The sequence below is a fragment of the Clinocottus analis genome, unplaced genomic scaffold (assembly GCF_023055335.1).
Source record: "Clinocottus analis isolate CAN_PGR_092001 unplaced genomic scaffold, fCliAna1.0.p SCAF_1, whole genome shotgun sequence".
Lineage (NCBI taxonomy): Eukaryota > Metazoa > Chordata > Actinopteri > Perciformes > Cottidae > Clinocottus > Clinocottus analis.
In genome coordinates, this window is record NW_027175820.1 from 3,696,350 (window position 1) to 3,721,586 (window position 25,237).

General features: G+C 43.7%; 1 protein-coding gene across 2 annotated transcripts in view; it reads left to right on the forward strand.

The window, feature by feature from the left end:
- cdh8 (cadherin 8) overlaps window positions 1–25,237 on the forward strand; it is a 104,792-nt gene that overhangs the window by 57,495 nt on the left and 22,060 nt on the right. For both annotated transcript variants that reach the window (XM_068577063.1, XM_068577072.1), the window contains exons 4-6: window positions 12,688–12,807; window positions 18,792–18,959; window positions 19,261–19,448. In XM_068577063.1, coding sequence (XP_068433164.1) covers window positions 12,688–12,807; window positions 18,792–18,959; window positions 19,261–19,448 — 476 coding nt within the window. The remainder of the gene's footprint in view (window positions 1–12,687; window positions 12,808–18,791; window positions 18,960–19,260; window positions 19,449–25,237) is intronic.

Sequence of the window (25,237 nt, forward strand, 5' to 3'; positions counted from 1 at the left end):
CTCAAAGACTTTCGACAACACGTTTAACCCGATAGAGATTTTTCGTTCGCCGACATTTTAATTAGTACAAGTATGCGTCATGGGCCATGATGTGCCATAACAGTGACCTTTACCTTTGACCACCAAAGTCTAATCATTCCAAATTTGATGAGATGATGCGTTTTACAATCCAATCAGTACGGCACGATGCACACCATGAGTGGTTGACTATACAATTAGCATCATATATGTAAATATATATATATATGATGCTAATTGTGTAGTCACAAGTCAGCAACAACTTCCTCATTGTGACAAAAAAAAATACCCCTTTGTGGATTACCTATAATTAGGTATTACGAGCCCTCCCCTCGTCGTGGATCGAACGGGCCTCCTCCCTGGCTGCACAGCGCTGTCTGTCAAGTGAAGTTCACTGAGATCTATTTTATACTCTATTTTATTCCCCACGCTGATGTGTCCTAATGGCTTGCTGGAGGATTGGCTACTGATGACATTTGCCGCTAACTTGCTGTGAGAATCTCGACGGAGCGGCAGACCCGCACCGCAGCGTCTCCACCGAACCAAAGAGACCCTCGTAGACGGATTAAGACGGCAGCGCGTGCGTCTCCCCTCCCTGTGTGTGTGTGTGTATAAATCCGTTATGTTACTATAGTCGAGTTGTGTCGTCAGTTGCTCTTTGTCCACACACACACACACACAGACACACACACACACTGGGAGTTGTGTACCGTTGGCGACCGAGCAGCTCGGCTGGAACGGTGTTGGGCTTCACGCCTCGTTAAGGGCATTTTGGCAACAGTGTGTACATAAGTAATTCGTTTCTGGTTTTAAGTAATAACTTTGATCTCTGGTTTGCCACTCTCAGGGGCTGGGGCTGGTGTAGTGTGGCAAAAAATACATATTAACCGCAAGTTCATTTCCCACCACGTTTTTTTCCATTATGCTGAAACTGTGTTTTTTGTGTGTGTGTTTTTTTTCCATTGAGGAAGCATAATTCACATTAAACACTCTCGCCCCCGTGGCAGAGTTCTCAAATTAAGCAACATTTTGTTCATTTACCCGTGATAAAGTTGTTCATTAGAAAATATACTTTGCCTTATTCTTTGTTATTACCACGCCGACGTGAACGCCTTGGGAGCAATTAAACATGTGAAGTGGCCAATTTTCCGTCCTCCACTTCCAGTCCCGAACTCTATCTGCGCGTTGCACACATTTCCCGTGGACTAATTAAAGTGACTCAATGACACAACCTTTTTTAAAATGGCGGCGTATGTCATGGCCATCGGTGGGGAACAAAGGACCCTCTTAATTATTTTGTTCCTGCTGCTCCGGTAAACGGCTTGTCAAGGCAGCAGTCTCTGTAGCCGTCTTCTTCATGTCATGTACACACACGCGCATAGACAATGACACACACACCTACACTGTCCCCAGTTCCTCTCTGACGGCTCCCTCTCTGTCTTATGAAAGACTAGTAATTGTACACAACAATGACAATGTAAGTGCTTAAGTGTGATGATCCCCTTACTCCTCAAAAGTGCAGCGTCCCTTATCCATCACCGGCTCCTGGGACCAGCGTCGCGGATGCTGACAACCATATCTTATCTCCAAGATGTGTTTTTCTTTTTTTTGTTGTTGTGTGTGTTCCCGCTGCAAGCCTTCCTTTCAGGCCCAAGTTGCATTCGGTCGAGACTAATTTAGAAAAGTGTGTTGCGGCCCGATAGAAGCACATATATCCTAATCTTTTTCAGCATCCGCAGGGTGTTCCCTCATTCATTTGCCCCGGTTCCTCAGCTGCTGAAACACGCACTTTAGCATGAGTATGCATTAGTCCCGTTATGAAGACTAATGGTTCTGAGAGAGGCCGTGTTTGCTCCCGCCTCGCAATTATTTACGGTGCCTCCCTGTGTAATCCGAACTGCTTACGTCTTTTTGGGATATAAATATAAAACACGGTGGCAGAGGAGAGCGGCCACTTTTAGTCAGGCTGTAGATCATGCGAGCGCTGGTGGGAAATCGTGACAAATGAAGGGGTGGAGGGGTTCGACGCCACGTTGGAAAATACAACAACAAAAAAAAGAAAAGTGTCAGTATTTTTGTGAGCGTGTTTATTTGTTTAAGGGTTTCCCTCAATGCCCATCTGCGGTGTTACCGTAAATGTCCATCTGCAGGGCCGGGGAAAATCCAAAACTGGCTCCGACTTCTGTCGGAAAAAAAAATCAACTGGCGGCTCTCCAAGTATGTCATCTTCTCCTTTGAGAGAGAATAGACGGACGGGGATGGATGGATGGATGAAAGGACGCCTCAACACGCTTGTTTTCTCCACCTCGTTACAACCGTTTCTGTGTTGTCGAGAGCTCTGGCCCGCCACGCTACATACAGCACGCCGCCGCACACTTTTTGTATTCGACAATAAACTCCGCCTCGCAGAGTTAATCGCCTCTTAATTCTCGCGGCGTCCCCGTCCGTCTGTGCACACGCACGTTCCAATCGAATAGGCTGCCACTGTCCAAAAATAGTGCTGGCGGCACCGGCCCGGAGAGATGGGCTGTCAGTCCCTCCTCCGTCTGATCATGAGCTATTATCCTCTCTGCCCACAGACAGGGGAGAGAGCAACACCGGTGTCTATGTGATCGTGATCAATACATAATCACTTTCCTGTCACCGCAATGGCGCTGTCAGGGGAAAGAGTGGACCCACACACCAGCCATTTTAGAAAGAAAAAAAAGAGTTTCGTGAGACGTAATTCTGACCTAAAAAAAGCTGAAGGGATTGGGGGGGCAGTTGATAAGTGAAGGCCGGACTCATTTAAACAGTCATTGCCACAGGATGCATTATTACATTTTCACTATGCTCGGGTTCATTACGTTTGTCTGCGATGCCGCTGTGAGAGAAGCGACTGTTATGAGAGCAGAGACGTATTTACCGACCGACAGACGGGACCGACTCTATGGCCAGGGAGCGGCTGCAGGAAGCGTACCGTTAACACTCCAACAACTGGCTAATGCACATAAGTTCTCAATTTCTAAATAATCTTTTTTTTCTTCACATTTAATCATTTCACTTCACAGTCAAGAAATCAGTTTTTATTCATGATTAAATCATTTCCTGGCAGCAAGCGAGAAAAAATAAATATATAACCTGACTGAGATTTTTTTATTTTTTTTTTCACAATACAATGTCACATTTACCTGAGTGCACTATAATGTCAGTTTGAGGCTCAGCAGTCTTTCTGCTTTTCAGACTGCTTACATAAACCAGATTTTTTGAAATGTTGGGTTCAGGGCCAAGATGGCATCTGTGCTGTGCCCATTTGTGGAATAAAACAGATCACTTTGTAAACCGTGTGTACGGAATATGTGTACATTACCAGTAATGCTGCACTTTTAACCTCACGTTGAACACTGGACTGTGTTGTGGTTGTGTTGTTTCGTATCAAGGTAGTCATAGTTTTTCTATTACCATGGCAATGGTAAATGGACTTGTCCGCATATAGTGCTCTGCTAGTCTTCCGACTACATCTCATCATTCACACATTCATACACTGATGGCAGGGGCTGCCACCTACCCATCAAATTAATCATTTATGCCCAATGACAGCAAAGAACCTTATAAATCCAACGCTCCTTTTTTCTCTTCTCCCAAAAATGAGAAGTAGAGTTTTTTCAAAAATAAAACTCTGCTATCTCCTCATCCACAGTTCCGATTTAATTGATTTCAATTGCTGAAGTACCGTAAACCTTTTGGGAAGAGACGTGTGGATTTACTTTTTTTTTTTATAGATCGTTAAGTTTAAATCATTTCGTAAACTCTGTAAAATGACGATTATAACGTTTTGCTAAAACATTCATAGGTCCCCTTGTTCAAAGACACATCCCTACAACCGTATGGGACTGCGAGAGTCTACTAACCCAATCCGTGCAAATATGGTCACTTTCCTTGACTGGTTGCAAAAAAAACCAAGATGGTCGACCTTAAGGCTGTTAAAACAGATGACTACGTCACTGGAGCATCAACCGTGTGTTAGATGTGGTTCCTATATGCAGTCTATGCTCGTGACGTGAGCTATTGTGACTTTGAGTCGTACGCCACTCACTTTTAACTACTGCTAAAGGATTCTGTTGCCAAAACCAAACTTCCTGTGAAGACAGTAGTTTATTTTGAAAGGAATGTAAGCACGTAATGAGTCTCCGGTACCTTTATTAAGGCGATACAGGGATACCTAATTCATTCTCTGGCCTCTCTGATGCCATGTGGCACTCACCAAGAGGCCGTATTTGACAAGTTGGGAGTGAGAATGTGCTGACTTGAAAGCGCTTTCAAGAAAAATGTTTTAATATCGAATATTTGCTTTGTGCATACCTTATACATAACCAATATACCGCCAAGAATGATGTGCTGCCATGCACGCCACTGCCCCTCTCGCCATTTCACCCAGCGATTCTCCCTCCCTCTGCCGTCCCCCGCAGTGTAAAGCCAGTCAGACATAAACAGTATTGTTTTACCCGGGTAGGGCTCACAGCGGGGCAGCGCTAGCCTCACGCAGCCCACAGCTCTCCCCATGCCTCAGTGATATCCCTCCTCCATGGCTCAGTGCCCGCATACATATGAATGCACCCTGTCTTCTACCCTTCACGCCTCTGAGCTGGTCCGAGCCGAGATGTTACACGGCTGCAACGCTCGTGGGCCCCGGAGGGACACGGAGGAGAAGTCGAGCAATCCAGCAATAGTAAATTAACTTTAATGAGACATTCTCTTGAGTGATTATAGGTATGATGGTACTTGAGCTGAAAGTGCTTCCCCGCGGTGCGCTTCGCTGAGTTGTGCTAAGCACGCTGGGGGTGAATTTGGGGCGATGGGTCGGAAAAGCAGCTCAAGTTAGATCACCTGGAAAATACAAGTTCTGTGTGTATAAACACTATAATGAGAACTTAGACATAGTTTAGTGCTATGCCGTGCTCTGCACTTTGCAAAAATAGTTTGAGCTGTAATCCTTGCAAATGTATATTTTTTTGAACTGTTGAAGAGGAAGGGGTGCGTCTGGTGTGCGCCTCCTTTGTCGAGACTGAAAGGAGCTATATAAAGTGCGTCGTCTTGGTTTGACCTACGGAGCCTCTGTGATATTGTTTAGATATACTCGGCCCGTCGGTTGATGTATTTCACTCGTGGTGCCAAAGCTCGGAGATATTATTGCTTTTTTCACAAAGTAATATTTGTGTTTTATGTGACAGCACTCAAGGAAAAATATTTTGACAGACAAGTGTAAAAAAAAAAACACACATTGCTTTTAGTTGTAGAAGAGTCCATGATAGGAAAGGTAACACAAATGGGTTGCACAAACAAATGCAGATTAAAGACGCTTTTTGAAAAATGAAAACACAATAACTGACGAACCAAACAATGGTATTATTTGACAAAATAAAGAAGAAAAAAAAACACAATATTCCTCGATTTCCTTGCATCATCCAGCAGGTTTTATATATATATACTTTGTAACTAGGCGCCCGCTGTGGGCCTGGGGGGGTTTTCCGACGCGACTGTCACAAATAGTTTCATGATAAAAGCACGATTAACACATCTGACAGGCCTTTTTAAAAGCTTGAGGTCTTCAAAATTTACAATTAAGTCCATGATTTGCCATCCAAATCAAATTGTTTACAGAATATTATTAACCTTGTAGTCATTATAATGCATTTATCACTTGACTCATTTCTTTACAGGGCTTGTATGGAGGCGACAAAGTGTGTCAATGGGTGTTTGATGATGTTTACAGGTAATTGGTTGGTTTACGACTTTGCGAAGGTGAAACATGTCGTTTATAATTCCTCCAGTTTTTAGCGAATAATGCGACAAACAGCTCGCTGAGCTATTTTGCGTGTTCATTGCTCGCTTTAGCGGTGCTCATTCAAATGTGTGAATGAAGCTGAGGATGAAGTGCAGCGCTTGACTTCCAAACGCGGAGGTCCCTTTTCCAGCAGCCCGGCAGTGTACGTGAGCGCCGGCGAAGGAAAAACCCGGCGAGGCTCGCTGCTCCATCTTTACGACCTTCCACTGTTTGATTATGCTTGCGATACTTCTAAAGTAAATAAGCAGGCTACACAGATGAAGCTGTGCTGTGGGATAATATGTTACAGCAATAAGCTGCAACGGCCTTCCGTAGCCATTGTGTGTCACATCGGGCTGCATCCCCCAATTTATCCCCTCTGTGGTTCAAGGAAGATTCCTATTGATTTCCTATCACCGAGCCAGTGCACAGAGTAAATAGGAAGTGGGTGCCCTATTATTTCTGTCGGATGATAAAACAGGAGGCTTAGACCACCACCCCTCCTCCCTCCCGTGTCTTTATTTCGGGGCCCCTTCAGAAACCGCCGGCCCCTTCAATCAAAGCAAAGCAGCTGTACGTTTGATGGGAACGGCTCATATACGGTAATGGCCCTTTGAAAATGATCTGCGATCTGCCCGAATGACGCAAAAAAAAAAAAAAGCGTTGTGATTATTTCAACGGTGAATGGCAGCGCTGGAAGCGGCCGCCATCCAGACTCAGTTCCTGGAGGAGTCGGTGAAATTCACCGAGCCGTGCGCGGCTACGGATGACGTCATGAACCCAAACTCGAGGGCGTTTAATGTTCCGAAGTTTTTGGTATTTCCACAACAAGTATAACGCAGAAATAGTTGTTAATTTTCCATGGTCGATGGCAGGATTTAAAACTGTTTTACAGGAACGTGACCGGGTCAGTTTAGGTTAGCTAGTGAGGCTATGTGCTGGTAACTTGCATGTCACTGCCCCAACCGACAGAGGGAGATCTGCCTTCCCCAGAAACATGCATAATGTAATCTCTCAGTGTCCACCATTTGCTCGACAACAAGGGTGCAGACAAATTCATTCAAGTGCACCTACTGCCACTAACAGGGTTGACCAAGAACGGCGCGTAGGTAACACTTTTTAGGCGAAAAGAAAGATGCGAGAGCAGCAGAGCGTACAGGACATCGGTTACATTCGGAGTGAACGTTCGTTTTTAGTTTTTTTTTTACATACCTTCATTCTGCCTGCACTGTATTTTTTGGGGGGGGGGTTCAGCAGCCTGTTTTTTTTTCATCCCTAGAAGTTCTGATGTGTTGTGTTGCTATTTTTGTAATCGCTGCAACGCTACAGGCTTCAAATAAAAGCCAGAGACAATACTCCTCCTACAATCGAGTTTCCTCGCCCGTTGCCTGGCCCTACAGCTGCAAACATTTCTGCAGTGTCCCTGAAATTTCTGAGCATTATCAAGGGGAAGGACGAGCTAATCTGCACTGATTTGAAACAGGACCAAAACACTGGCTTTCCTAATCCCTCATTTTTTTATTTTTTTTTTATCGGGGCTGGTAAGGAGCGTTTTACCCCTGTGGGAGGGAAAGAAAGAGGGAGCTATTTCATGCTCCACCGGTTCCACTGTTTTTATGAAGATTTTTTTTTTCCCCCCCTTACCCTCTACCTTCCCCACTTCAATACGCAGTGTAACTGAATTTATAAAGCCTTGTTTGCAATAGTCACACACCTTTGAGAAGTACGAAGGTGCTTTTCATAATTAGCGGTGTGTAGATGGCTGCCTTCTCCCTCTGTAGTAGTAGTCATTTAACTTGAAGGCAGATAAGGCTCTGCAAAAAAAAAAAAAAAAAGGAGGAGCAATTTTTTGAGCTGTCGCTCAATTCCCTTCGTTTGACAATTGGCAAACACCTATGGCACACAGGATATAATTTGCTCCTGCATGAGCACACCTATTTGGATTATTGTACACATTTACGGGACGCAATGGGGATGTTTCCCTCACATTCTGTCAACCCATTCATTTGAAATATTATTGACTTGTCTAACGCGTTTGTTGAAACTCCCACATAGCGGCAGTTTGTATAATATCTGTAGATAGCAGACATGGATAACCTCGTACCGAGGCGGCGGTTTTAAAGGGAATTGACAGTAAGCGGTTTAGGAGATTCATGGGGAGAAAAATTCCAAGTCTATCAGCGGCTGACATCAAGTTATAGCAAGCAGGGTATTTTTTTTCTTCTGCTGGCGCTATCTCAGCAAGCAGAAACACGGGGAAGAAAGAGAGCTCATTGATCTGCCGTGATCTCGACGCTGCAAAAGACATGGGGTGTAACAAGTGGTGTGGAATTTACAAGGTAAGCTTTGGCAACACAACAGCATAGGTCATCATAAGAATATGAATTACTGGAACGCCTCGGTCCCGGAGGACCACTTGAGGCTCGCTCACTGTGAAATAATTGGGCTGCAACGGCGAAACTGCTACTCCAGTCACAGTGCAAAGGTGGCTTTTGCTTTGTGATGCCGTTGCAAGACCACAGGCGGCGGTGACTGTTCATCAATGGCTGACGTCACAAACGGGGAGGAAACGACGCGGGGCTGAGAAACATCTTGGGTGTAGTGCGATATGTGAAAGGCCCTTGCACTAGAATGGTTAGCTTTGGGGATGAACAAATGTATTCCCACGAGTATGTTTTGAACTCTTTTGTAGATTAACCGTTTCTTACGGAAGTATTTCATGGGATTCATGGTCTTTTCATTATTAGTGAGCTGTCTCTGCTGTAAAAAGGGGCACATATATTTGGAAGTGGCGCTCCACAACCAGAGTAAACAGAGACAAGGGGCTGCGTTTTCCCCTTTGGTAGGTAGAAAAACTACAACAACCAAAATGCATTGTACTTGTTGCTCCATCAGTTATAAGAGCTACAACCTTCTGTGACTGTTTTACGGTGACATTTTAGAAAAGAACACGCTGCTGTTTTTGCACTTACTCCCTCACCCTCAGAGATATGTTTTTCCCCACTCGCTTTTTTTTGTGGGATCCTGAAAAACATCTTCCAGTCCTCCAATGTCCACATGTGGACCACAGCTTGGATGTGACATTGCACGTGCTTCTGCCCCTTCTTCTTTAAAGTTGAATGTCAGATTTAATTTTGGAGCTTTCTGAAGTACAATCTCCAACCAGCTGCCCTCGAGCCGGCAAACTTTAGCTTTTAAATGGACGAGGGGCCTTTGGGTGCTGGCAACATGGATTGAAGTTCAACATTAATCACACGCATATACTACTTAACAAGCAATGACACAAAGCTGGTTAAAAATGGGCAAAGTATCCCTCAAAGTCAATGGTTCTCAAATGGGGTTATGTGAAGGCTGTACGTTTGATATATTTAAAATTAGTATCCATTCAAAAATCCTTTTTAAATGATTATTTTATACATATTTAATCCAATCCAAGTGTAAGTTCACACACTGAATTGTTTATTTTCTATATTAAATCAGACATTTATGGCACATTGTTGTGTATTACATATTTATTTTAACCCAAAATGCTTTGAGCCGGTTAGGTGGTACTTGGCTGAACACAATATTTCACAGGAGCTAAGGTTGAGAACCGCTGCTCTGAGTCACCACTGTGCAGGTCAGCAGGTCCGATGCAGGTTGTATAGAGGCAGCAACAGACAGTTAGCCGTCCGTGAGCACGCAGATGTCCGGGCTGTGCAGACATTGTTGTTTCCAGCACATCTGGCATTTTTTATTTCCCCCTTTTTTTATATATATATTTTTTTTCACGACTGAAAACTCAGAATAACAATGTCGTAGCCAAAACTTGGGCGGAGGGTCTTCGCCACAAGCCTTTTTTTTTCATCTGCGGCGGACAGACGTCGGCGCCCGTGGCAAGACCTGTGCCGTCTGCGACGAGGGACGACTCCCTTTGTTGTCAGAACACCTTTAAACATCTCTCGCAGAAACAATTAGCATACCATCTGTAGCTTCCTGCCAGCGTGTTGCTCGCTGTCAGCATGTCAGCTTCTTTCTCTCTCCCCCTCACACACACACACACACACACACACACACAAAAACACACACTCCGTCACACTAAGACTGATGAGGAGCTAGGTCACTGTGAATTAAAATGAACGAGTTTAATTGCGTTAATAGTCTCTTTATATTCGTTTTTTCAATGCATTTTTTCTCTGATACCTTATAATGGAGCTGTGCGTGGTGGATTGAATTGTCGCTAATCTGTTTTTCTGATTCGCCTTGAGCGTTCGGCAGAGCTGCTATATTGATGGAGGTCCTTGCGCACATTTCCTGCAAAGCTTCATAGAGCCGGCCGGATAAAGGACACCACTTCTGCCACATTGAGTATTGTTGGCATGAAGGTGATGGCTAATTGCTCTAGTGTTAAAGGAATAGGAATTCCCGATAAGCATTTTAAGAAGACGTGTCAACAGTTTATATTAATTACATTTACTTAGTCAAACTTTAAAGTATACAAACTCTTTTCTGAAGTGTTTTCTTTGTGCGTTTAGGGCTTACAGTTTGCTCGAAGTGACAAGGCTCAAATACCTGTTTATTCATCTCATGACCTTCAACAACACTTAATCTTTTCACTGAGCTCCACACTTTGAGCGAAACACTTTACTTTCCCTGTTGTGTTGCAATAAGTGTGGGAGTACAGGCGACTGTGGCTCGTTGGTTTAGTTTAGAGTATTTACTGGATCTCCGTTAGCTGACACCTTAGTGGCCGCTAATCTTCCTGGGGTCCACAGAAAGGACATAATATCATACAAAAACATGCAAAACATAATGTGAAACATACAGTTAAAAATAGTACAAACAGAATAAAAATTCAAATAAAATTAGTACAGTCAGATACCTAGTGCAGTTGAGCTAGGACGTATTTTATACAATGGATCAGATGACTAAAAAAAGCAAAGAAAAACATCAAGTGGTAAATGTCCTGATGGCCTTTAGTTGTTTATTAAATTAAATATTTACTACCTGTATGAGTTATAAGAGGAGGTAGTGAAGTCCAAGCAGTAATGCATGAAAAATAACTATGTTTGAGGAGGTTTGTGGTAATCAGAGGCTCGTTGGTTTGCTCCCCGTCTCGGCTAACCCATGTCGATGTGTCCTTGTGCAAGACACTTAACCCCAGATTGCTCCCGTAACTGTGCCTACGATATATGAATGTGTGTATGAATGTTATCTACCCCTGAATGGCCGGTGAAATTCTTAGCCTCATTTGAATGAATGACTGTGAATGGGTGAATGATGACAAGTAGCGTGAAAGCACCTTGCAAGTACAGGACCTTTACCCTGAGACGTCAATTGCTGTTGATTTAAACACTTGCTAGCACGTACAGCAGAGGCTACCATCAACCAACACCCTCGTGGGTGTGAGAGACTCATATTGAAGAGAAGCAGGAGAAGTGAAGAACTACGGTTGTCACTGTTTGCAAGTAAAAAGCTGATACTTGGTGAAAACCTCCATTGAACAAGCACGGACATGTAGACAAAGGCGAAACCTAATTATGTCTGATCAATGTACTGGTAGCATGTTTTTTCTAGTCTTTCCACCGCTCAAAGCGCTTTAACGCTACATGACATCATTGACCTTTGACCACACTGATGGGAGGAGCTAAGGTCGCACCTGCCCATCAGAAATAACTTACATTGACACAACGTAGGTACAGCTACGGGAGGAAATTGGGGTTAAGTGTCTTGTTCAAGGACTCATCGGCATGAGGCGAGCGGAGCCGGGGATCGAACCGCCAATCCTCGACAACACTGCTCAACACTGAGCCACCGTCGCCCAGTCTGTCCGATGAGTCAGCAGTCTCTTATTCGCCGCCGCTATGTTTACTCAAGCACAGCAGGCACGCTCACACTCGGCTAATTGCACTTTTTTTTTTTTTTTTTACAAACAAACTAAAAGAGAACTGTGTCTTTATGTAGTCTAAATGTTTATCTTATTTGTTTGTGTAAACTTCTTTCTCTGCTGGCTGAGACACGAAACTTTATTAATCCCCAGTGGGGAAACTCATTTGCCACCAAAAAACTCCGACAGACAACAGCAGACTCATACAGCAAACAATAGACAGTCCACAGTGCTTAACAGACGAAAACACAATCCAAAGAATAAATAAGACCAGAAAATCTCAAAATGAAACATGATTGACATCTAACTGCTGGAACAAAAGACGTTCTGAGTGGTTCAGTAGAACACTGAGGCATCCCGAGTCCATTAACAACAAAGTGTGATGGATGGACTTCAAAAGAAACAACCCTTTTTAACTTGGCACTAGTTCTCTTTTTCTACCGTGACCTCGAGGGAGTCCGGTATAAAAGTAGCTCCTCGTGGTAACATCCTAAAGATACATATCTCTTCCTGAATGTTGGGAAGGAGAGGTGAGGGTCATGTCGTTGCTTGCAGTATGCAACCTCTCCACTAAATTCCACTTTAAATTGATAATTACCCAATATAGCATGACATCATTAACTCATTTTACTTTCGGTGGCACGAAAAAACAATCTCATGAGTGAAAGTCCTGTGTCAAGTATGTGTGGTTTGCAGAAAACTTTGATGACAACTGTTGGTTTTTCTTTTCTGATGAACCACTCTGTTCAGCTGCCTTCTCCATCTCAATAGTTGGCGTGCTGTCCCTTACACACTGTATTAAAACAGAAACTAAAAACTCACAAAATACACACTGTTGATATTTTCATGTCTGATACAGAGGGGATCGGATTTTTGATTTTTTCCCCCCTACCAAATCAACCCCACAGAGGGTTGAATGGTCTCATCTTGATTGGCACAGCTACGTAGAGATGATTGCCGATGGAGTTATAGTTCCTGACTCTGTCTTTCTGCCCCACAGGTACCCCGGTTACCCGAGTAACGGCGACAGACGCCGACGATCCGGTGTACGGGAACAGCGCTCGACTGGTCTACAGCATCCTGGAGGGACAACCGTATTTCTCCGTCGAGCCCAACTCCGGTAAGCGCAACAATTCTGAGATGAATCTGTTCCTGTGCAAATCTAATTAGAAGAACCAAGCAGAACACACACACACGTCGATGACCACGTTGGACCCAATAGCCACCCGTGCGGGATTGGCAGTGGCGGGCGGTGGAAATGGTCACTAAGCCAGCTGTTTAGTTCAGCCCTGATGGCCCGCCACTGGGGATTGGCCATATCAAGTTGCTTACTGCAACCAGTTCAAGTATCGCACTGTAAGTGGCACGCTGAATACTACGAGCTACACACAGAGGTCCAACCTGACTTCAACAAAAGGGGGACACGGGAGGAGGACACCTCGGTCGCGGCTCTTTGTGCTGTTCCTCATTGTTTGCCCGACAAAGCCCCGACGAAGATCTCCGCTCGATCCAAACGTTGCTTCATTAAATTTAATGGGAGCTATTAATACAGCGCGCGCACATTCCTTTGTCTGTTTCCAACCAACGGAGAGCGTAATGTACGACAGAATGTAATGAATGGACGCCACGCCCACAACAGGACAAAAAGGAAAAGAAACAGGCTGAACAGAGAAAGAGAGAGAGAGAGAGAGAGAGAGAGAGAGAGAGAGAGAGAGAGAGAGAGAGAGAGACAGTGATTACATCTCAGGATTATTTCAGGCCCGGCACACCGGGGCCAGAACCTTTCAGTGTTTAAACATTGTCCTCTTTCATTGCCTGCTTCGACTTTAGATAAATGAGCTACAAAGTCACCTCGAGTCAAGCGGTGGGCTCGGCTTTTCCTTTTTTTTTCCCCTGAAAAGTACAGAACGTCATTACGCTTCGATTGCGACCAATCCATGACGGGGTAATTAAATATCTTAATTAACAAAGTAACCTCTGCTGCGTAAAAATGCCCGTCGTTAATGTGCAGAAGGTTCCTGCTGATGGCTACTATTCAATGACCGGTATAAAAGTACATGGAAAGTAGTTATTGGTTTTAAGGAACGGGCTTTTGTAAGGATTGTGTGTACGCCTGGGAAAGAAACGCTGACTGAATCAAAAAGAAAAAAAAGATATGACTGTCAGATGTTACTGTGTAAACTGTGACATCGAAAAATGAGATGAAACAGCAGCAAGACGCACATATCTGCTACAATATTTCCAGTTCTATTACAACTCAGTGAATGCTCATTTGCAATGCTCCCTGAGTGTTTGGTACCCGTGGTGCGCGGATGTTAAAAAAAAAAAGACAGATGTGACTGAGGGAGGGTGCTTTTAATGTGCATGTGAGCTGCCCACAGGTGCAACAGGTTGTAAAGGCGGAGACGCAACAGCTTGGCCCTCCAGAGGCGGCCTCACTCTGCCGCTGTGCGTTTATCTCAAATGCATACATTTAGAGAGGACAATAAAGGGAATTACAGTAAAAAAAAATAAAGAAGAATTAATTGCAAAGTAGAAGACCACATGGCAACTATGATAACAAGTGCGTTACTCGCAATTGCGTCTGTATCACCTCTTGTCTTGCGAGCCCTTCGGCGGGAAACAATGTCCGCTAAAAGCGTGCTGACGATGTTGGCTATGGCTTTTAAGAAGTTGTGTAACAACAACAACAGGACCGCAGGTAACGCAGCCCATCTGTTTTTCGGGAAACGCCGGTGGATTACGACCGCACGAGGCTGCTGTTAACTCAGGCTTCCTCTGCAGCCGTCCCTCTACAGCTGCACAATTATTCTTTCTCGACATCAACGGCATGCTGTGGGAGGTTTGTGGGGGGAGGGGACGTGAAATAACGCAGGGAAAAAGTGTCGATGTGCGTAAATACGTAGAAAGCACGATGTGGAACAGAAATAAGAACCCACGGTGGCCAAAACAGAATCACAAAGTTATAGCTATTTTATAATATTGCAATTATTTTTCACAAATACACTACATGTATTATAATTATTTCCCCCTATTAGCTTATTGTCCAGCAGCACGGCGAGCCTGATAGCTGGTTACGTATAGCTCACCCAATTAGAGTTCACCTTTTGTTTCTCTAGTGTGTTAAACAACATGCTAACAGCCAGCTGGCTAGCGTTAATAGCTGCTAGCATTATGGACGGTGTTCTACGTCACAGGGCTTAAAATCACAGCTGGCCTAGGTACCGATTCCACGGCCCGCCACTGAGACCCCGTGACGTGGTCGCGGCTCCCGACACATTTAATAAGGCGATGCTCTGATCGCGGCGAGATCTTCGTTCGCCGCGGCTCCTCAGACGGCGGTCGCAGACACCAGTGACGGAAAGCATTATGTGCCACACATTGTTGCTCACGATCCACCGTGGGCCGGCTGAATGAGACTGATACACATGCGGCCTTTCACAGGAAGTAAAGGCCACGCGTGTAGGCGTGTGGGGACAATAGCGAGCCTTTATCAGTGGGACACATCCATACAAACACAATGGCTCCTCCATTATGCGCTTCCTGCTTAGGACGGGTCAACTGATCATCAGCGGCACGGTTCAACAACGGGTTGCATGAAATACAATATTAAAACCGCCGAATTATGAGATTCACATGGGCACCGTTGAGTTGCGTGATTCTATTAGCTGATTGGTCGGCCTAAATGCTAAATGGGGCAGTACTCATATGCTGTAACATTATTGCGTTATGCATTGAAAAATAATGATGATAATAATGACTTCTTCCTTTCACGAGGCAGACTCCTCAGCAGCGTCATCATGCATAAAGTTATCTCAAAACAGTTTCCAGATTGGATCTTTAATTGCTTTTCCAGCTGACTTTTCAACATGTGTCTGTAAGCAATATGATTAAATAATGGTGAAATGACATTAATAAGAAATGAGATGGAAATCGACTGCTCGCAAATTTTGGGGAAACGGCGCACAATAAACAAGCTCAGAGAAAGGGACTCTCCAAATTTATGTGCATAATCAGGGGCAACACACACACACACACACACACACACACGTGGAAATCGGGGCGCTCGTCGCCGCCGCCATCCAGAACGCATCTGCAGCCGGGACGCGGCTCTGGAAGACGCAGCGAACGGACAATTTAAGGATTAGCATCCGCGCTTCGGTGTGATTGCTCGGCGCCTGCAGATGGCTCATTCAAGTGAGCCAGATGTTTTAATGGATGTTGATGAAAAATTTCAACAAAAAAAAATAAAAGGTAAGGGGAGGAAAACAACCATTGGAATGCGTCTGACACTTACAACGCCACGTTGGAAATGAAAAGCATTCAATAAATAAATAAACACCATGCCCCAATTCATCACTTGGTTAATGGTCGGTGAAGGAAGAAAGGAAGGGGAAAAAAAAAAAGTTGAGGCAAATATCTATGGAAATGAGTGTTTGTCTATCCTCCCTTTTCAGTGATTAGGAATTAATTTGAATAATTAACGATGATCAACAGAGATGAGAGTGTTGCTTCGAGCATGATGACTGAAATGTGTGTGTGTGTGTATGCGTGGAGGGAGTTTGACTGACTTGTTTGTGTTGCTCTTTTTTACTTGCGGGTGCATTTAGTTTTTTTTCGACAAGAAGAGAGGTGGGCCTCTACCTCCTTGTGTCCACGCTCAGTTGTGCCGCTTAGACCGGTGACAACACACCGCACGGAGAGTTTAAGTGTCGCTTTCGCACAACCGAGCCCGCACCCGTATAGGGTGGACTGTTTCTTTTAGAAAGAGCACACGAGAATGAGGTGGGAGGGGAAACAGAGCATTTGGTTAGTTAGTAGTTTTGAAACGGCGACCGCTTTCTTCCTTCGGGGATGATAATGCATTTCATTTATATAACGCTTGGTACTCAATGTCACAAAATGCAGATTTGATATTCGCTCTCTTCGTCCTTCTGAGGCCTTGTTGTGCGTTCCTTGTTGTGCGTTCCTGCGCACACTCACAAGGATGAGGAGGAGACACACTATGTACTGTACATGTGTTTCAGATTCAGAGCGCTTTAAAAATAAAAATAAAAATAAGGAAGGAAGGTTGGCCCTTGGCCCACTGCCTATTGCAGTGTTTTACGAAATAATATAATAAGGGTTATTATTATTATTATTTAAGTTGTATTATAGGTAGTATAATTAGTAACAGTAAAATTGATGCAATAAAAACTGTCCTTGTGTAAACCCTCTCCTGTAAGGACATTTATTTTTGAATTATTTAGAAGAAAATGGATCATTCTGTTTTATATACCTGTTATTTAGTTAGTTCTTTATAAGAGGCCTGACAGGAAGATAGACCTGCGGTCTAATTTACCTGGAGCATACGGTGAATAATATATATATATATATATATATATATATATATATATATATATATATATATATATATATATATAACACAATACTTATCTCCACAACTAGGTTGAGAGGAGCAAGCAAAAGCAACAAAATATGTACATTTTAAAGTTAAAAAAAGGTACATATACTGTATTTTAACGGGTCTATGGGACCCAAGCGATGATAAAGTAGAGACAATGTCGAAGGTCAAAATGAAGACCTCTCCCTTGGTGGTTGCAGAAGGTCTATAAAATACAAGGTTGAGACAAACTATTGAAGTAAACTAATGGTTTGAGGTCTGGGAGTCACACTGTGCCTCTTGAGTTCTGGTCCAAATTGATTGCTGTGCTGAACCCTGTCTCCAAATGCACCGCATTTTGTCAAAAACAATTGCTTGTGTGGTCGTTAGTGTTACGATGTTCACAATTTATAGAGCAATTGAAACATATAACGCTTAACCCTGTGTGTGTCTGAGGTCATTTTCTCAATTTTACATTAAAAAAAAAATCAGTGATACAATAGTTTCAATATAATAGTTTCCATTAACGTATTTCTACATGTATTCTCAAGTTTCGCATGGGAAAAGCTGCATGGAAACGGCAGATAAATGCGATAAAAGTTCTTAAGTGGTTCGCTAAATGGGAATGCAGACTTTGTTGTGACGTTCCTGCCGACGACGTCTCGCTGGATATTCTTCTCGTCTTTGGACAGCATGAAACACGGCCGATGCAATATGAAATAACTAAAAAAAAAAACTCTCCATTTTGTTTCCAACTCTACTCTTCTTCATGGAAAGCGAATAGTGACGACTTCCTAACGAAGAATTGCTGTGTAGTCATTTGAAATGTGCATGAAAATTCAAAATAGAGCGAAAATAATAATCTTGCTGTATTGTATTTGAAAAGACACATATTTATGTATTAGTACTGCTTCCTCCAATGCAATGCTTTCATAATGAGTCAAGGTATTTCATTAAAATACACTCAACCCGTGTTCATATCATCGGTGCTGTGTGTGACCTCCAAAAGAAAAGCAAACGACCCTGGAATTCGGCTACATCCTGTAGGAAAAATCTATCGCAAGAATTATAAATGCGGGCCGAGACAACATCCTTACCCCCCTCCCACGTTTTCATCACAGCGAAGCATATTCTCATTGTCTGAGGCAGTTCAGGACCAAGGCAGGGTGTCATGCCAAAGCCTGGCTTTTATGAGGGGTTTTATATTCATTTGATGATCCTGCGGGCCTCTGTTTCCTGAGTGGATTATCCGTACACGCCGGCGCTGAGCCCTTTTTATATTCAGTGCCGTGGCAGAGTCAATAAGGTCCATTCTGCATACAATATTCAAGATTATACAAGACAGACAGCATAATTCACACCCGATCAGAATACAAATGACTGCAGACGGCGGAACAACACATTCAAAGACAAACAGCTGATTCTCAGCGCTGGGTACGGCTCAGTCGTGACCACCTCGCCATGCTCGCACAGACTGGGATTAAACCCGCGGCGATTTAGGTTTTCCTCCCCTCTGCCCTTATATGGGAGTCCTTGTTTTGTAAAGTCACAGTCCAAAGGAATGCAACCTACAAACCCGAGGAGTGAGGCGGGCGTGACGGTCGCGGCGCTTCCCCCTCTTACGCGTGCTCGTGGACACACTCGCGTGAGCGCCGTTAAAACGGCGTGCAGGGGTATATCAGTCATGTTTATAATTGCATTTATGTGTTTCCCACCTCCAGCGACCATAAAAATTGCTCTCCATGGGATGGATCGCGAGATGAGAGAGGAGTACCTGGTGGTCATTCAGGCTAAGGACATGGGAGGACACATGGGCGGCTTGTCCGGGACCACGACCGTCACCGTCACGCTGACGGACATCAACGACAATCCACCCAAGTTCTCCAAAAGTACGTAACTTTCACGACCTTGAACGTCCCAAATCGAACCGGGGAAAGGGAGGCGAGGAGGGAGGAGTTTAGAAACAAATTACTGCAGCAGTGAAGGAGCATTTCTCTGTTTGGTCCTAATTGGGAGAAATGAATTAGATTTTGTAAATTTCATTAAACAGGCTGCTCAGAAACTTATTCAAACTGCCGTAAAGTCTAATGATGATGCAGTGCTGTAATATGCTCCGGTGGTTTTTGTTTAATTCGGTCAGCGTTTCTCGAAAAAAACAAAAAACAAAGAGCCGCGTCTGTCCCTCCGCAGGTTTGTACGAGTTTGTGATCCCGGAAGATCTACCGATCGGGAAAATGGGCGGCAAGGTGAAAGCAAACGACAGGGACATCGGAGAGAATTCAAAGTCGACGTACAGCATCATCGAGGGAGATGACCAAGGCATGTTCGAGATTGCCACGGACTCGCAGACACAAGAGGGGATTCTTCGCCTGAAAAAGGTAAGACGCTGAACACAGCCGCCGTGAGCTGACTCTGAGGCTCGCTAATGTTAGCCACGCGGGTGGCTAACGTTGGGCCTGAATGTCTTCGAGCCTCTTTCGTGACATGTGGCATTTGTGGCACTGAAACCAAAACCACGTGTTTGTCTGGAGGAGAGTGCTGCGGGAATGGACGACTGACCCCCTCCTCTACAGACATTTTGCTCAGCCCCTGCTAATATTTGGAGGCGGGGATAGATTATTGATGCTGTCTAAGGTGATGGAAATTCCTGTTTTCAGCACTATTCTTCTGTTCTTTTCTATTCTTCAGTCTCACTTTAGGGGCGAAGCCACACATCAATGACAAAGAGCTATTTATGAATTAATAAAAGTGAATCCCACTTCATTTATGAATCCAGAAAAGTTTCTCTGTTTCCTGATTGTCACTATTGTAGTTGCAGACAGATTATATAAGTACTTGACTGATGAATGTCTATTCACCTATTATATTAGTTTTTAATTGCAATTAATTTAATTTAATTGTTATTTAATGTAGACCTTTAGACATTAGTCAATTAAATATACTCCCAGTTGCACAGTTGGACCACCTCGATGAAGCAATCACAGTGTACGCATCAGGTGACGGCTACGTTCATGCAGAACTTTGTTGAGTAACTTCACCCTATTATTACAGTTTGCAGCACATGTTGTACGTGCACATATTGTACGTGCACATGTTGTACATGCACATTGTTTTTCTGTAATATGCAGCCAGGTTATAATGAGAACGTGAGTCCTGGACATTAAAAAAAAAAAAGCTGGAAGACAGTTTGTGTATTGGCTCTTATTCCAAACACACAGAGTGGCTGAACTATGTGGTTAAAACTGGATGGAGCATTTAGTTGTTTAGTTTCGGTAGCACTTTATAATAAGTGTGCACTATTTAGCATTAGTAAAGCATGAATAAACACTGAATTCATCATATATAAAGCATTATTCGAACATTCCTTCGGAACTTATTAGTATGCTATTCATAAGCCCAGTTATGCATGTTTCATTCTTGATTAATAAGCTTGGGTTTTCATATTGTATAAATTAAGTATTAAGGACTGATAGATGATTAATGACCATGATTAGAAGCACATTTCAATATAATACAGGCCAGTACAACACCACTAGTAACGACGACCTCATTACTACACATAGAGTGGAAGGAACGCCTCCCCTAAACTGTATTCCCACGTTTCTTGTCCATATCAACATTTCTTCCGACAATGTAAATCATTTTTTATAGTGTTTTGACTTCTCACGATGCTTTTTGCTGTTTCCAAAAAGGCACTCTTTTGGTGAGGTGAAGTAAAGATTATGGCTAGGGGTAAGATAAAGGGACACAAACACCTGTCTCCTGGGTGAAGGTCTCTTCAGAGACCTTTAAAGGAAACCTGGGAGAAAACGCGTCACCTCAAAATGTCATCGACAATGCAGCATCATGAAATGGCAATGTAATGTACAAGCTCTTAGGGTTGCAACCAAAAAAGCATCCAGGAAGTGTTTAAAGTAGGCCTAATAAATAATAAGAATATATATATTTGTTTATATATAGAGCAGTGATTTATATTGCAATAGTTATCAATGCATGACCCCGAATTAATTCATAGATTCCAGGGCGAAGCCCCTGCTTTTACAACTAATGCCGGAAAGCAACACAGCAAAAGCTGCGTAATTGTAACTGATGAGCAAACATGAGGCCAGAGTGCTCTTCTTCTTCTTTTGTACCACTTCTGGGGGAGTTTTGTTTGCGACAGAAGGCTTTACTAACAATTAAAAAATTACATATTTAGGCACCAGGGCCTACGCGTAAAGTACCGTGAAGGCTTAAGGACCATTTTGCTCCCCCTCCCTTCGTCCATTACATTTTTTTTTGCTTAAAGTAAAGTTTTCGAGCTTGACTTTCTGTGTGTGTGGACAAGATAATCTAATTTTCACATTACAGCCTCGCCCGTTCAGCTGTGGCTGTCTCAGCTGAAGGCAAATTGTTACATATTGTAAATTGGTTGAGCCCTTGTCCTAGCATTAGTTAAATTCAGTTTTACCACATTACCATCACCATAAGGAGCAGATGGACGACACCTAAAGTTGTATGTTGTTGTGTTGTTGTGATGCTAACACATCCACATGTGAGAGCTACACTCTTCTACCGCTGGCCCCCGAAAGCAATGTCAGCGAAGCAGTTGCTGGTTAATTGCCTTGCTTACGGGAGCATTAGCGCTAGCGGTCCCTAAAAGAAAATACAGCGCTCATTAAATTTGTTCAAGACATTCCCCCGTGTGTACGGTCCTGAGGAAAACAAGCTAGCGAACATCCCTGTCACAAAACCCAAATCTCTAACCTTGAGGCAAACACATTAGCGTTTAATGGCATGGTGCAACGGGATGTTGGGGAAGTGCTCGCATCAATAACGTTGTATTCATTAGCTAGTTTTGAAGTGTGGCCGAGGCACGTGGAACACAAGGATCTTATTGATTTCCTCGCAATTTTCACCGCGAAACACGTTCCTAGATGTGCCTCATATGTTTCGAGAATGCGTCTTTCCTCCGGGATAAAAAGCCGTAGAGGTTTTGACTCTGGATATCATTTGTAGACATTTTAGAGCACCCGTTCCTTATATTTTCTCTCGATACCAAAGAAAGTTTGTGGAATTTCCATTTAAAAACGGCAAGGCGTTTAAATTACACTGTGTTTGGACGCATCTGCATCTCAAGGACATCTGTGGAATATCAACCGGAGGGTCCAACGGGTGGTATCAAAGGAACCAACAGCGTTCAAATATTTATGCATTCTATATTCTGAGCCTATAGATGCTCCGCTCGCTAGGGGATGTTTGCATATATTGAATCACATGTGATTGATGGATGGGCGTTTGTAAGTCTCGAGTCACGCGTGGTTCTGTGCGCGGAGGGGAAAGGCTACGCTATCACTCACGACGTGGAACGACATTGTGTTGTGATATAAAATGGCATTACCCCCAAGGACATGTGCTGTGACTTTGCCAGAGTGTGAACAATGAACTGCGTGGGCGGCGGGATGTCGAGGAGCTCAGGCGACCTTCACCGCCGCTAAAGAAAACATCAGCGCGGTTGAAGCAGCTGGACACAAAGTCCGAAAAAAATCTCCAACAGTTGACAAAGCAAATGTGGAGGAGACCAATCCGCCCGCTCTCGCTGCATCCAGGTCTTCTCACCTTTCGCACTTTAGTGATGTGTTTGCACACTTCCTGTTTTAGTTCCGTCTACCGGAGTTTCTTCTCCACCCAGGTTGACGGGGGTAAAAGATTTCCGGGTAACCCCGTCGACAGACGTCTATAGACGGAACGGAGAATTCAAATTATTAAAGATCCTTGGCGGCAAGGTTAAAACATATTGATCCGTCCGGGGGCTGGGGAGGCACGAACCAGGCGAGAGATTCTTCAGATGTTTGGGGGTTTTAAAGCTTTTTATCTTCCGGCCCCCAGGCCTGTCGGGGGGATGTTAGTGGGATGCTAAGTTTTCACCCTCGCAGCCAACGCTGAACTCCGAAGTCTCTAAATGGCCCTGTGTGTGCACACTGATTCCATGCAGAAACAAATGACACAGCAGGGGAGTGTGTGTTGGGGGCACGGGGGTTATTATCACGGGAGAAACTCGGATATCTCTTTGTTGCCGAGTGTAGGTCCGCCGTCCCCCTCGTGTGTTAAGCCATGCTGGTTACCGGGACCACGTGAGAATGTTAAACAACAACCTTGACTCCAACAAATCAGCCCAACTGTCTTCCTTTTGCACTCATGAATCTCTGAACAGTGGCGCGGTGCATCCTTATAAAAAATCAAAGTGTCTCTACCCGGATTACTCATTCAAAGCGCCGCGTGCGTTTATTGAATTAATCATTTGAACGGGTCAAATATGAGTTGTGTTCCGATTCCACGGGTATGGATATCATGCAATATTTAAAAGAGCAGTCCTTTTTCATCTCGTAAATTGATGTTGAAAAATAATGAATCAAACTTAGCTAAGCTAATCAGGGAAACTGTTTACCACTGTGTTTTTTCTTTGGGCCGAGCGAGTGCATTCGGTGTAATTAAATGCGCCGGCAAAAGCCTGACTCCCTCCTCTCCCCTCACTGTTAGGACACTGGGAACAAATGTAATGAGTTGCTGCTACATGCTGTCAAGTGGGAATAAATATTTTCATAAGGGAGAAGCCAATTTCCTTGGAATTTAATGTGGAATGGTTTGCTATATTACTTGTATTACATGTACTGTATATGTAAAAAAAAAAAAATGCTTATACAACTGCATAGTGTTCTATAAGCAATTGATCACATGACTCTTTGTAACCTTGGACGTGTATAGAAAGTGGACGTAGACACCGTGGTGTGTGGACTGACGCTTTGAAGTCTTGAGTTTAGGATGTTTTGGCGATTGCGATCATGGTCTTCGCCATCTTGTTTTATTGCAACCAGAAGTGACGCAAGAAGGTGGAGCTAAGTACAGCCAAAAGCTGAATAAGACACGTTTGAGTGACGATTAACTCTCATAAATTGAAAAACATACTCTGAAAATGTAGCCCCGCCCCTAAAGTATGCCCTGCTTTATGGCCTGTTTGACTCTAAATTACCATAATATACTAAATGAACATCATGCTGTATTGAAGAAGACTTGAAACTACAGATTGAGAAATAAACTCATGTTTACAATGTTGACTGAGGGAATACATCAAGAGAGAAGAAGAGTAATTTTGTATAGACTTCTATACAACCAGAGGAGTTGCCCCCTGTCGGTCAGGAGAGAGAATGCAGCTTTAACACATAAAGCATATACTTTTATACAACAAAGTTTACAACCTATACTGAGGTAACATAATTCAGAGGGAAGAGACTTCTATAAAATCTGACATTTTTGCCACCTGGATATTGGAAATAGTGCAAGTTTAAGGCACTTCTGCAATGTCATAACTGGATATTTGCACCTGTGTGTAAAGTGAAAGTCGTCACTCACGTTGACAAACCCACACGGGATTCAGCATCTCACTCTGCATTTCATCCTGTTGTCTTTCATGGCTCACAGCCTTTCATTTAGCTGCCAGTGACACAGATATTTAGAGCTGGAAGGACAGTGTGTGATGTTGGACTGATCAACAGGTGGCCCCAAACAGAGGCTCATGGTGTTCTGCTGGATGAAAAGACAAACACATTAAGTATATTTAGCATGTTTGCTGCTGCCCTTGATATGGGGAAAAAAGATGAGCGAGAGAACAGATTACTTTTTTGTACATTTTGCAAAAGTTCCAGAATCAATATTTCCGGGGTTGTATGAAGTAAAATGACGCACATAAAAACGCAAAAAGTGCCAGTTAGCTTCTCCTCTGTTTGACCTAAATAATAATTCAGATTTTTCTGCATTATCTCCCCCATTTACTTATAATCATATTGACCCTACGGCCACCATTTCACACAGACTCTTACTGTCCTCTACTCTCCGCTGTAGCCTTCGAATTCAAGTGTAATCCATTGGCTCGAGGTCCGGCGACACCATGTACTCTCAGCGCAGATGGCAGGATCAGAGAGAGAAAAGGAATGGAGGAGGAGGAAGAGGAGGAGGAAGGGGGTTTGGCGTCAGGAACAAGGAGTAGAAGAAAAGGAGGTTAATAATAAAAGTCTTCCGGATAGCCGTGGAGGAGCCGGGCTTGGAGAGGTTTCAGGGCGGCTTGATCTGACTCCTCGCGTCCTGATGCCGGGAGGCTGCTGCCGTCTCACAGCTGGACCCCCAGACTCCA